This window comes from Micropterus dolomieu, linkage group LG04 (genome assembly GCF_021292245.1).
Source record: "Micropterus dolomieu isolate WLL.071019.BEF.003 ecotype Adirondacks linkage group LG04, ASM2129224v1, whole genome shotgun sequence".
NCBI classification, from domain to species: domain Eukaryota; kingdom Metazoa; phylum Chordata; class Actinopteri; order Centrarchiformes; family Centrarchidae; genus Micropterus; species Micropterus dolomieu.
In genome coordinates, this window is record NC_060153.1 from 7,948,497 (window position 1) to 7,963,660 (window position 15,164).

General features: G+C 40.5%; 1 protein-coding gene across 3 annotated transcripts in view; it reads left to right on the top strand.

The window, feature by feature from the left end:
- Positions 1–15,164, top strand: part of inpp4b (inositol polyphosphate-4-phosphatase type II B) — a 135,083-nt gene that overhangs the window by 23,044 nt on the left and 96,875 nt on the right. For all 3 annotated transcript variants that reach the window (XM_046047798.1, XM_046047797.1, XM_046047800.1), the window contains one exon: positions 1,060–1,139. In XM_046047798.1, coding sequence (XP_045903754.1) covers positions 1,060–1,139 — 80 coding nt within the window. The remainder of the gene's footprint in view (positions 1–1,059; positions 1,140–15,164) is intronic.

The window sequence follows — 15,164 nt, forward strand, 5'->3', positions numbered from 1 at the left end:
GTCTATTGTGGTTGTGTGTGTGTGGGGGGGGGGGGTTGATGTTTGCTTATACCACCTGAAACTCTTTTGCATTCATTTCCCAAACAGACACAATTCTGTTTTCATCTTCAGAGGCAAGGTACAGCTTTTGACAGCTATCTAAAGGAACAGACTGGGGCAAGACACAAATTGTCTTGTTTTGTATTGTCACTGTATTGTCAATAGTGCAAGTGATGGTTCAAAGAACCATCACTTGCACTATTGTAAAAACCTAGAAATAAAAACAAACCCAATTGCGTTTTTAGATAAAAGGGCTAGATAAAGCTAGATAAATGATATTGTAGCATATCAGTATCTCAGAAGGGAGTGTGAACAAGCTGCAGATACTTTAATTAAGATCAAATGTCCCCCCCAGTATGATGAAATATGTGGCATCACCTTTGTACCTGTTGTTAATTACCTACTCTGTGTTTTAGCTTTGTTTGGAGCAGCCTGTGTCCTTGGCACGGTCTTAGCCCTCCCCTCCTGCAGCACAAGCTAGCGTGTTGATGGTGTTACTTGCAGGTGCAGGACTTTTCTGTATGTGTGCATGTGGATGCATATGTGTCATGCCTGTGAGGGAGTATGTGCGCGTTTTTCCACGAATGTGGATCATCTCTCTTCGTTATTGATGGGATCGTCCCCTACCTCCTCACTCTCCATGACCCAGTTCTCGTGTGCTGACACCCCCTGTTCACATCATGCCTGCAGCAAACACATGTTGTCAGAGCAGTGAGAAAGGGGAGACAGAGGGTGAAACAGAGACAGGGAAAGGAGAGTAGATTGTACATCCCCGTGCCTCATGTCAACAAGATCCCACTTTTTTGCTTTTTTTTTAGATCACAGGGCTCCAAGCACTTTTTGACACATTATGTCTGACACTTACCTTTTTACTTTCCGAAACACCTCTATGGTGCGATCATAAAGAAGAAAGTTGTTCAGTAGTCTCTTTTTATTGTTTTTATTTTTAACTGTTTACTTGCTGAAATGCTTTGCCCCATATTAACCAGCTATGTTTTTCTTGTCTGTCTGGTTCTACAGAGCAGCTTCCTGGGTAGTGCCACATTTTCAGTAGGCGATTTGCTGAGGGCTAAAGATGAACGCCTGGCCTTGAGTCTCAGGTAAGTGCATGTCTCTGTCATACTGTATTCATTGCTCTCTGTGTTCCTCTAGGCTAAATAAAATCCAAAGATTATGCCTCTCACACAAGAACTGACACAAAACAAAAGGAACCTAACCACAGATACTGTAACAGCAGCTTCAGGAATTTTGCAGTAGTTGCCAATGCTGGTTGTTTCAGAGATGTGTTTGTGTGTGGGAATACAATACTTTGATCTGTATATTGGTAGTGGGGGTGTAAATGGAAGTGGGAAATAAGTGTATTTTCTGGTTAAATGAATGGAATGAAAGGTGGGCCAAAAACATTGTATTTTTCAAGGACATTTTAATATATTTCAAGATACACATGGAGCCAAACACTGACCACCCCAGAGTAATAAATCAAGGAAAAACCTGTTTTAAAAGCTTTGATCTACATGCAAGCATGCGATATAAAGGTCAAGAGCATGGATGTGCTCTCTGCTCATTCAGCTTGATAAAATCAGCCAAGAAGAACAATAAGAAGGGAGAGTTTTCTTTTCAGAAGGTTGATCTGGTATATCTGAGAGCAGATGCATCCTCCATCTTTAAGGAAGGTTCCCTAAAGATGGAGGATGCATCAACACGTCACAAAAAACAGATAAGCTGTGCTCCTGAACATGATTCATGGTGTGTCCATCTTATGAAGTACTTGGCATGATTGCTAAGATGTATGCGTGTATAAATAAGTCACCAGCAGTAGAATGTTTTTCTGGTGGAAAGATTGACTGTCGAAACGGTGCCAAGTGCAACTGCTTTTGGTTGAAAATGAGTGTTTGAAGATGACTGTGTTCTTTGTGAGTATTTCACTGTAAATTGAGCTAATAGTGTAGGTTTGTGAAGGAATGTGAAGTCATTAGTGCCACCCAGATCAGGTGATCATCAACTACACACCCACACAGAACACAGTGCATTCACATACTTGACTCAACTCATGCCCATTTAATTAAAGCTGTTTTTAATATAACCAATTATAAACAGCAACTTGGTGTTTTTCAGTTGTCAATCATCAAATTGCTAGTGAAGTCATTTCATTCTGTCCAAATGAAATGTTTTTTGTTTTGTTTTTTCATTGATTGTCAGAGCATTGGATTTATTGATTGGCGTCAGGATGTAAAGAGAATTATAACAAATATAACAAAAAATGCTTCTGAAATAAATCCCCTACCCCAGCTTTAAGCCATATGTCAGTTTAAAGAGTTTAAAGAGTAAGTTAGCACCCCCTGAACATCTTCAGGGTCTTTTCTGACCTCCAATGGTTTAATTTTTCAAGTGATGTGCAGGTGTAGTGTCCAATATATGTGCATTTGACTCATAACAATTCAAAATAGCACTATAGCAGCAGGACAGAGGGTCAGTGACCTCCTAAGGGGAGAGCAGTGATTGGTGGTTATGTAGGGACTGAACCCTTCTATAGAATTTGACCTCTAACCCCTTGTTTTGTTACCACAGAATAGCACTGTACCCTTCTATGGGTTTGAGCTTTATTTTGCAGACTCAAACCCTTCTATGGTACCTAACAGATACCTACACATATCCTATATAAGCTATGTTTGATGTACACAGAGACAGAGTGGCCATCGGGCTGGGTCACTCTCTAAGCTGCTGCAGAGGTTGTAATTGATGCTGAACTCCTTGATGTAATAAACTTTTATGATCAAGAACAGTGTCAAGCAGATTTCTTCTCAACACATCATCACAGCATTATTGTTCGGACACCACACAGGTGTACTCCAGGACCATGTGACATCACTGTTGGATATGCTTACAGGTGAATCAAATCATACTTCTGACCACACACACCATTAATGTTGGAAACAGACTTGAAAATGTCAACCAGACAGGGCAGTCAAACACTGCGTTTCTTTTGGTTTCTCTTTAAGCTATTACTACTGCTTTGTTCTTTGCTGTTGTTAAAGACTATTTCTACTGCTGCTGTTCACTGGCCAGACGCAATTGCTGCCATTTAAGCCAATTCATTAATAACCACAGTTTAACATATATTTCATAATCTACTACGTTGCCATATACAGAATGCAGAGAATCTAAATCATCTAAATGATCCTTATGCCTTGGCTCCATTGACTGTGACCCTGGGTTTTCTTATATACTTATAATAAAGGATAGTTTCATCACAGGCACAGTAATCACACATGTCATGATTGAGGAACCGTATTGCAGAAGCTACATGGAGAAAGGTGAAGGTCAGAAGGGTTACCATGGTGACAAGGGTCCATCTGCTGGAACACAGTTGGCTGTCCTTTACGTTTTGTGTAAGCTAGTATTGTAGTAGTGTTGCATGCAAACATTTGCTAGTATGTGTGTGTGGGGGGGGGTGGGTTGGTTTGTATTGTATTTCCCTGAAATTGTACAAACATGTGTGTTGGGTCTTGTTTTGGTCAGTAGTTCCAAACGTCTTGTCGTGTCTGTGGCAGTTAGAATCAAACAGGGTCTGCACAATGCCTTATGACTTTTAATGCAAGTAACTGCCCATGATCCAGTGGTCAGGACTTCCCCCCCACACACACCTGTAAACTGTTGACAGATGAAATTGCCTCTGTCGCTTCTGTTTGTATTAATATACTGAATTTCCCTTTTCTTTCACACTCATAGTTGGGTCTAAAAATATGGCCACTTGGCAATCCTCTCTTTTTTTGTTCATCTACTCTCATTTGTTATGATTTTCATTTCCTGTAGGTGATCCCAGGTCACTGGGTATAATTGTATCTTGCACAATTGACTATATGAGCTGCAGTGAGCATAGAGATTACAGCCCCGCCCCCACCTGTGTTTGCATATCTGTGTGTGCGTGCATGCACACTTTCATGCCGGTGTTGGTGTTGATGTTGAACAGCACAGACTACTCATTTTTTAGTCACACTGCACTTTTGTGTTTTTCGTTCCTTTTGTTGTTAGTGTTTTTTTATTCCTGAGGATAATGTGAAGCCCTTCGCTGATACTTAAAAAAAAAATCAACAGTTTGCTTCATTATTCAGAGACTGCTGTTACTATGCTGTCTTAATCGATATTACTATAGCTCTCTGCACCGACACATACTAAACACACATGTTCAACATTCATTAGGGCCGTGATTCACAACATGGCGGTCAGGACTCCCAAAAGGGAGCTCAAGATAAATTTCAAGGGACGCAAAATTATTAACAGGGTAGGAAAGCATATATAAACATATTTCTGCCATACGGAAGCCCTAAGCGGCCATTGATAAAAAATTTTTTACTCCATATTCCTGTGATAACGGCATAGTTACCTTGTGATCTTGAGATAATGACTGTTGTTTTCTCGTGATAAAGGGATAATTTTCTCGTCATCATAGCTGAATACAGGGGTCGTCAGGTGCTTTTTTTAGGATAATTTCCCACCCAAATTTACAGTGTCACTGGTTAGCTTAGTTGTTAGCGCGCTGGACTGGATAGCAGGTTCGACTCCTGCTCCCAGTAACTTTTTTTTCTGCTTTTGTGTGTTTTTTATCATCCTCTTCAACAAAGTTTTTATGAATAGATTCAGGGGAATGCAACCACACATTTCCTGACAGCTATTTCAAAGGTTCCAAAATAGCCGTCAGGAAATGTGTGACGTTAAATTAATTCCCCTGAATGAGAAGCAGATGAATTTCCTCTTGCTGGGAATGATGGGGAAATGATGTCCATAGGTTGATAGATGTGGACCAATCATCGGGAAGCGCACAGTCCAGCACGTGCTTTATTGTGAGCGTGTGAACAGTCTCTTCATAAGAACTTTGTTGAAGAAGATTATGAAAAAGAAAATAGGTCTTCAGTGAGGATCAAACACACAACACTACAATCAGGAGTCCTGCACTCTACTAACTGGGCTAACCAGTGACACTGAAAACCACACTGAAATTATCATCAAAAAACGTTCCTGCCGACCCCTGTGTTAAACTACTGTTTTGTTATCTTGAGATCATGAGAAAATTATCCCGTTATCACAGGAAAACAACATTTGTTATCTTGAGATCTCAAAAAAGTCAAGTCAAAGTCAAAATAAATATAAAAATATTAAATATTTGAATCGATGGCCGCTTAGGGCTTCCGTACAGCCACACAAATCATATAGATTTTTTCAGACTAATCTTTGCTTTTTTTCTCTTGTTAATAAAATGTTAATTTTACTTATATAATTCAAATAATTCAAATAAAACAAGGGAAAAAACCTTTAAACTGGTCACAACTAGTAGACTACCAGTGACAGGGAAAGCTACTCACTGTGTAAGTGAATAGGTTTTTAAGTAAAATGCGCATTACATTACTTCGTAGTACAATCGGATACTGTTTAATGACCAAAGATTAAATAGCATGATTGTTGAATGAATCTATGCTGTGCTAAATAATGACAGGTATCATAATTAAGATTAAGATTAACACAAAGTTGGCCTGAAGAGCTGTTGCTGGTGTGGTGTTCAAGCTCAAATGTGTTACACCGCGCAGTCAGTGATGCATGCGAAACACATACAGACACACAGAGGAAACTGTCTTGATTCGATATGCTGTGTGCTTGTTGATTCATCCAGTGAGAAAACATTTCAAAGATGCGCAGCTTTTCATGACCATGCATGATTCATTCTGTGCTGTTTGACCTGTGGATGAGCCTATGATTCACTGTTCAAATTAGTTCTGCTGACCAAGCAGCAAGGATGCTGCAGCACTGACATGGACAGGGGTGCAACTCATTCTGCCCGATAAGGAACAGATGTTTCATTTTAATACATTGTTCTAATCCCCACTCAGTTTGTTGTTGCAGAAAGTCAGTTAATTTGAGTTGACTTGGCTCAGCTGAGGGAATGTGGGACTACTTTATCTACATGAGGCATGGATCGATTCCCTTCAGTGAATCTCAAAACCAATATGACTTTGACCAACTTCTCTTCATAAGCTGTAGATTTACTTTGGTGCTAAGCATATGTAGAGAGGAAATTGGTATTTGACCAGCTAGTGTGTGTGTATCTGACTTTTGCTTTTACTTTGGCCCTTCAGTAAAGTTCACTCTGCTGCAGAGCTGTTCACCGCAAAGCTCATTTCATATTCCCATGAATTCTCTCTGCATTTCAGCTCCTCTCTCTGGACTCACGCTCACTTTCATGTATGGCTGGTTGGGATGTTTGTCACGGATTGTTTTTGTTTCCTGTAAGGCACGACCGGTTTGATTTGGGTCACTTTTTGAAGGTTCCTGACAGTGTCGCGTTGAATGAGCAGGAGAGGTAGAAACATGGACTAAGCCCTTGTGCAGATCTGTGCCTTTTGTAGGCACCAGAAGCCATTGAAATGATGATGAGAAAATATTACCTTACTGCAGCTCTCACATGACCAGAACGCACACAAAGGAGCTCACGGTCACCAGCATACGAACAGAAGCAGTGCAGACACGCATTTCTATATAACTCATAGACACAAACAAACACAAGCAAAGCTAGCAATAAAGGCTAGAATTGAGAATTTCTTTCTTTGAAGTCTGGACCTTTATCAAGCAAAGAGCAGACATCTTATTTAAAGGGAATTATTGATGATTTGTTTGACACACACAAAGTCAGCTCAAGTTTGACAAAAACTATGTGAACTGGTTAGTAAAGATGGGAATGAATTTAAAACAAAATAGAAAGCTGGAAGCTGAAGAAAGGGAACTAGTGATGTGAAAGTATTTGTAAAAACTAAACAAAGATAAATACTCAATACTGACATCATCTAAAAGGATATTAGTATTTGCAGCAAAGGTCACTGTGTCATCTGAGGTCAGGTTTTATATAGCTTGCATTATATCTGTATGCAGGTGTGTGTACATGCCTGCATGGCTCCGTGTGTGCGTTTATGTTTTTGAAGATACACTTGCATCAGAGCAGCGTGTCCTCAGTGTTCTCCTGCCCCGGGTTATGCCTCCGAAAACTCAGATACACCCACCTCACAGCAGCGGCTTTGTTGTAACTTCGTTGTAACATGAGTGCAGCATCAAGGCCAATGTTTTATAATAGTATAAAAGTTTGTGTCTATTTCTGCTTGTATATTTTCTTTAAAATACTGTATGTGGATTGGGCCACTATTAGCAGTGTTAGTTGTTTTTTGGCCACTTGGGCTGCAGAACAAGCTGTAAACACAATATTAACATATTATCACCATATACAGTGATGGGGACAGTGTTGGCAAACAGTTGCCAGTTTCTGGCATCTTTAGCTGCTAAGTGCTCCGTTATGTTCACCGGCTATGATCTGTGCAGTTTTAACCGTAGTCCTTGATTGTTGTATTAATAATGAACTACATAGTCATTATATATATATAGTCACCCTTTTCCACACTAAATATGCTGTCAAAATATGGGACTGTGAACAGTGACCTTCATGCTGCCTTTGCCCTGGTACCTGCACAAGGCTCGTAGTAAATCTCTTTCTGGTTGCGTGTTATATGGACTAGGACTCCTTGCCTGATTCCCTCATGGTCATTACTCACACAGAATGAACGAGCTACTGCACCTTAGAAATGCTCCTATATCTTGGCTGAGTGATGCATCACGTAGCCATACTAAGTCAGACGTGTTTGTTTACAATGCAAAAACGAAACAATATCATAATTGGGTTCTTAATTGTCTGCTGGCTGCAAACATAGATGCATATAGGACATAACTGTAGTATTTATTGCAGGGTCATGCTGACTAATGGTCTTAAAGTTTCTATTTAGGGATTATACCTATTGTAACAAGTGATTTAAATTATGTGTTGTTTATTGGTAAATGGACTGCACTTACATAGCACTTTACAATACATGTCACATTCACCACATTCACACACTGATGGCAGTGTCTGCAAGGCGCCACCGACCTTCTACCCCATGAGTCACAGCCTGTTTATCTTTGATTTATTCATGAATTGTCATTTGTTCTGGATTTCATTGCATTTTATTTCAAACTCAAGTGAGAAGTCCATTTGTATACATATACAAGGCCTCTCTGCAGCTCTGTAGACATTTTTCTATTGAATAACTTTAGCAGTGCTGTACCTGTTTCTCCCTGTAGTATAGAGTTTGGCTTTCTTTGCAGGCACGCACATTCTAAATCTAGCATGGTTTAAATAGGGACCCGGGACGAGCAACACAACCAGTGTGCTACAGGAACTTGAAGGATGTCAGTGCTGTAGAGGTCTTTCAATAATGCATGTTTTGTATACACATGGGAGGAAAGATTATTACCCAGAAAATCAGAGGTGAGCCGCCTTCACCTCACCACAGAAGAAAATTGTGTTGTCTAACTGGGACAATGGGTTATGTATACAGAAGTTTGTACAGGTACATATAAAGAATACACAATATAAGCATGTGTTTGCCAAATTAGTGACACGCTCTCCAGTTTTCATTTTGCTATTTCAGCCCCGCGGAAAGCTTCACGTTCATTCTCTTGCCCTCTCAGTCTCTCACACTGTAGTTCCTTTTTGCTCTTCTTGTTATCTCGGAAACTTTATACATTCAGAAGGAGAAGCACTCTATGACCCAGTTCCACAGCACAGTTTTGAGATATGATTTTGATATGAATTTGTATGCTTGTGCTAGTGTGCGTGCGTGTCTGCGTGCACATGTGTGTGCATCAGAGATTTACCATGGCAAGGCTCCATTATCTCAGACCAGTGGCTCTTTGCTGCCTGGCGTCATGGCTTATTCATCCATTCCCACTGGATAGACACTACTCTTTACTGGCCCACCAGTTGAGCCTACTATCATGATGACACCATTTTACCATCCCACAGCCCTCACTATCGCCCTGTCCCAATTCTCACACTTATCCACTGACAGCCAACACCCCTATGACGGATTCTATCTGACTAAAAACCTCATCAGGTAAAAAGATCAACAGTTATACTGAAGAAAATGTGAATGTGTGTGGCTGTGTGAATGTATTTGTGTGTGCTTGTATTAATCATGTTCTGGAGACATTAAAAACGGGCTAGGCAACAATGGAGAATTAGCAAGACAGCTAGGTTTTGAAAGTATCCAACTGAAAAAATCCCACCCCCTCCCTTAAGGCCTCCTTCCAAAGCCACTTGCACATTTTCATTTTCATTTTCAGTGCATGGGCAGAGTGCGCACAGGTTGGCAGGTAGACAGGTAGCTAGGCCACGCTTATTACAATCCTGCAACAGCCACAGGGAGCCGGTTTTTTTTTTGTGTGTGTGTGTGTCAGAGCGTTTGATTTATTGATTGCTGTTAGGATGAAATAAATTGCCTACCCAAGCTTTAATCTTTTCAACAGCTACATTATGGGAACTGCTGTCCCATTTGGGCATAATAAGCTGGTCCCCATATGGTGAACTATTTTAGGGGAAGACCATTGGTTGAGGTTAGGTTAAGGTACGATTAGACAGGGTAAGGTTCGGCTTAGGCATGTGGTGGCTATAGTTAATCTTAGGGTTGTCACAATGAGGCAACCAGACAATGGACTCGAACACAATTAGCCAATCAGCCAAAAATAACACATAAGAATAGGTCAAAAACAAAAATTGGTAATAATAATGCTGGAATGCTCACTGTGGAAAGTAAAGACAAGGGGAGCACACAGACTAAATATGGTAACATGTGTAACCAATCAGGGCAATCGCACAGACAGGAGACACACAAGTATACCAAAATAAATCAGGAAATAATGACAAAAATGCCAGGCAATATTTAAATAACTTTTGTGTGTATATGTCTCTGTGTGTGCCAAATGTAAAGTAGTCTTGCTGATTACACTGCTCTGTGGAATGATTTTTCTTTCTTCCCTTGCAGTAGTCACACACACACATACATATGTCGCCATTTTTCACTGGGAAGTCCTTAGCTGCTCAGTTTAAACCAGAGAAATATTTTGTCTGTAAAAATGAAACGAAATAAGGAGGATAATTATTAAACCTATAAATGTTTTTATTTATGATGTCTTAATTTTATAAGTGTAGCAGTGAATAGAGGAACATATGTACTGAAGCACTTAGGGGAGACGAAAGGACACTTAAGGCCAGGTAATTTGAGAGTATGGCTGGTAGGAAATGTTTATATGTCGTTTGCACATTGAATTGTGGAAGCAAGTTTGTCAGTGTGTGTGTGTGAGAAATCATTGAATAAAATGCATTTAATGCAGATGAAATGGGTATTCCTGCACATCACCTTGCATGCACACAAGCACACACAAGGATAACCATGCAAGGGTGTAGGTTTCATTTCAGTATTGGAGGGGAATCACATTAAAGCTGCAGTGGGGAAATCTTTTAAAAATAACTTAAATTTTGTCATATTTGCTGATACTGTCTATATCCTGACACTAGTACATGAGACAGATAATCTGTAATTAAAAAATATAAACAAATTAAATCAGGTACCTCTGGCTTCTCCTACTGCTCCTAATGCCATTTGCAAGAATCTACCACACCCAAGTCAAAACAACCAATCAGAGCCAGGATGAGTCTAACGCAGTGTCAAGCTTGATTTATACTCCTGCGTAGGGGCTACACACCAATACTTGTGCGTCCGTTTGTCCATCAATCTGCAATTACACCCCCAAACCCTAGTCGCCAGTAGCGCTACAGCGCCCACTGGGTTTAGCCCTCCGCTAACGTGAATGGGGGTAAAATTGTATACGTGCGGCTGGTATAGCCTTTTCAAATGTTACCGATCGAATGGATCACATTCTGATAGCGAAACGAGTCACTTCGCTCAGATTGCAACGGTCAAATTAATTGATCAACTGTGTTACAGCCGCCATTTTGGCCGATAGCAAAAGTTACTACAAAGCACGGGGCACTTCCGGTCGGCTCGGAGGCACTGCGAGGCTACCCAACCGACCAATCACAGTGCATACGGTCCACGTCGACTCGACGTGTAGTTACATTTATGAGGAGGTGCACGTCAGGCGACGGCGTAGCCTCTGCGTAGCCCCATAGCCTACGCCGTCGATTTGATGCAGAAGTATAAATTACACTTGCTCGTGCACACACTGCGCAGCCCTCCTCCTCACACATTCTCTAACTCAGTCAAGCTCAATATCTTCAGTGCGGCTTCAGAAGTTTACGAGTGATACAAGTAGCAGAGAGAGACGCAGAAGGTTTTGCATTGTATGTAGGACCTCCTCTCCCTCCTCTTTTGTGTCTTTTATTTGGGGAGGTAACCATATCTAGCTACAAAAACAGGCTGGGACACTTAACGGTGTACAAAAGACAGTGCTGACAACAAATAATAAAAAGACAGAGACTTAAGTACACAAGAGGTAGGTGACAAATGAGGCACAGGTGGAACTAATCAGGGGGGAGCTAACAATCAAACAAGCAGGGAAATCCAGAGACAGGAAGTGAAGAAAACAGAAAGGAGAGGGAAGGAAAATACCACAGTAAAACAAGCAACGAAGAATAAATGACACAATGACAACAACTAAGGCTGAATGATTAATAATTTTCAAATCAATATTGTGATTTGAAAGAACGTGATCAGTCAAACGTGAAGACTGCAATTAAAAATGTAGGTTAATTATGCAGCACATCTGACCCGTTTTAAACAGCAGTTACAAATTCATTCCATTGTCATCCTTGTGACAAGACAGATCTGCTCGCCAATCACAAGCGCCATGCACCTCCTGTTACGGTCCTACTCACCAATCAGAGTGGGCACAGGATGTGTACATTTTACATCAACAAACGAAACTAGAGGAAAATGTGTGGGATAATGGTGCCAGCCAAACCGACACAGGTGGTGGCTGTGCCAGGATTTTGTCCGGCGTCAGCCGACACTGAAGTGTTTCAGCAGCGGAGCGTTTAGCCTGCCCCACGTTATTGACGTGGTGTTAATTTGTCATTTTGTGGGCTTGTACTACAGATAACAGCTCTCCGTGAGCCAGTTTTGTTCCGTTCTCTGCACATTTCAGAATGACAGCTTAATGCCTGCCTGATTTTGCTGACTTGTTCAGATTTTGTTGATTTGTTCAGTGGTCCTTGATTTTTGTACTGCTACAATGGTTAAGTAAGCTACGTAGTTAAAGTGTTTATATTTTTTCAGTTTTAACTGTGTTGTTGTTTATATACGATCGGGAGTCTGCACAGGGTGTTTTATTTTGAAAACCAGCCAGATTTGCTATGCCGTCAAAAACAGACTTGTTGAATATTCTCCGCAGAGCAGAGCAGAGAAGATGCTTCTGGGTTGTGCTGCAGCGCTTCTGGTGTGAGCACAATCATTGACTAGAATGGCTGTGATCAGCTCTGTTCTGTTTCTGTTTTTATCTATTACACAGTGAATATTGAAGTAGCTAAAAAAAAAAGACGCCAAACTGCAGTCCAAACCTATTACAAGTCTAAACAGCTATAGACTGCCAGGAAATACTAAAGCATGCACACATGACTTGAATCAAGCCATTCTATTATGACTTTATTGTCGAAATATTACAAAATCTTTTCTTATATTATTACATGATTCTCAAAATCTTAGATTACTGTTGGTTTTTTCAAATAGTGGCCCTACTCTATCATAGTTTTTCAGAATACAAATCTGCATTTTAGTTTATGTAATTCTCTCGCTAATTTGCATCTGACTGTTAACTGTTTGTGTATCATGAGTAGCCTCTTGTGGGCAACTGTGGTTATATTAAAATTTCTGATCAAAATTTTTGCAAGGGACAGTTCAGTATCTGCTGGATATTGGTAGGGACCTACCGTCCCTACTTTATTCTACACCCTTCTTACCAAATATACACGTTACATACATGCATGCACACACGGAGTTGCTTCACATACAGGATATATGGTAATACTAACACACAACCACACTCCACATGTATATGTGAAGGGAGGAGAAAAGATGCACAATAAATGCACATATAGCCTCTTCATTTTTCCTCCTTTAATGCTAAAACTGCTTCTTTTCCACGCAGTACTTCTGCATAATCTGTGAAATCCCCCAGGCTTTAGGGCTCATGGGCAGAATATGAAAATAACTAACTCGGCCAATGCTGCACCGTGGCAACTCTGAAAGAAAAAGGGGGTGAGGGGGGGTCATTGACAAGCTGCCTTAATTACCTGTCTTGAGTAGTTACAATTCCAATAAACTGAGAAGGAACATCAGGGATAACCTGAAGCACAGTATAGAGCTGTTAATCTAGCATCCATATTAAATAAGGCTATGGTCCAATCTATTTGCAACATAACACATATAGGTTGAAGATATGGGAAAATGAGATGTGTTAGGACTAGGAGCTAACTATTGGAGGGGGGATAATAAATGTGGCCCAACATGGTGCTGAGGCTTGCTAGGGCCCAGTGATGAGAGGGATGAGAGGATTATAATGAGGACAAAACTGGGGGACGGGATGAGAACAGGTGTATAAAATTATGTCTCATAGATTTGTTTAGATTTTTTTTTATGCCATCCTGTATTAGATTAAAGCTAGGGTAGGCAAGGTTGGAGATACTAGCAAGAGACAGCTCGATTTTGAAAGTATCCAACCAAAAAAATCCCGCCCCCTCCCTTTAGGCATCCCCAAAACACATTTTCATACACAGTGAGTGCAGGGGCAGAGCACACTCAGGTAGGTTTTTAGGCCAGCCAAACATGCCACAGCCACATACCCCGTATTTATTTCTTTTTGTGTCACAGCATTTGATTTATTGATTGCAGTTGGGATGTTAAGAGAATTTCAACCAATCTAAAAAAAAATGCTACCCCAGCTTTAATGTGTGGTTTTCCATCATTCAAGCACCCTGATGTAACAGAGCAATGCAATCTTATCTTTTGCTCCAATAGCAATATGTGCACCATAGAAGGTGGGATCATGCATAATATCCTGTCTGCCTTGCTATTTAATATCATCCTAAATAATGCAATGCACTGTCCGTTTGTAGGCATATAACGGCTTTAAATATTAAAATGTTTTTATTTCTTTTGGTGTGTATTATACAATAATGTGCTGTTTCCTTATTTACTTTTAAACCTAATTAATTATGGGGTATATAGAACACTGGCTTCATGTTAGTATAACATTGCATCAGTAAAAGAAAATCAAAACAGCTTACTTTTGACATACTACTGTGTGTTGCATGATACACTGTGGTAGCTATCTCTGTGAAGTTTAGATCTGCAGATCCTTAAATTTTTCATGCCCCTCCTCACTTTGGGGTTGAATGTGATATCACAACCTACCAATGATATGAAAAGTTGAACGAAGCATTAGGATAGCAAATAGAGCATAAGGTAACAGCCACCGTTACCAGAAGGGCAAGCATACATGTACGAGACCAATGTATTTTTATCATGATGTACTGTTCAGTGTCAACTTAACAAGCGTCAGTAGGTCAGAGTTTTTCTGGCCCATTGCATATTTTTACTGGCTTTGGGAAATAAAGAGAAAAATAGCACTTTATTAATCATATGCATTGTAATGATTCATTCAAACAAAAAATAACTGATTTATTTCATTTTATTCTTGTATCATTTTAAAGATTTGAAAAAAATAATTTTTTATTTGATTTTCCCATGAATGTGCTATTTGCTCCTGCATATTTAAAAACACAAAGACAGGGAGGGAGTTGTTGCAGATATTGATTGTCGTTAATAGCGCTGAATGTGCATTACGCCCCCACCTCGTCTTGCAGACCCACCCCCAATGGGTGAACAGTGCGACCTGACCGTGACAGAACGCAGCCTCCAGGACTGACAGAGGCCAGTTTAACAACAGGGCCAAGATGGTTTTTTTGCCGGGTTTGGCTTTTGGCACACCGGTGCTGACTCGGCTAATAGGACCGCTAGCGACACGGCTAACCAAGCTAACTAGCCACAGATACAGACAGACACAGTTAGCGGTTTAGCAAAAAGTTAACTTATCTGTCCATCAAGAAATTCTGTAAATCACCTCTATACTGTATTCCTTGTTGGTCTTTGAGGCTGTTTTTTGTCCTGTTCATGCTGCGTTCACTGGGAGGCTGCTGAGCTCAGTTTCATTGCCATCTCATCCGGCTATCCCCTGCCATCATTCTCTATAGGCCCCAG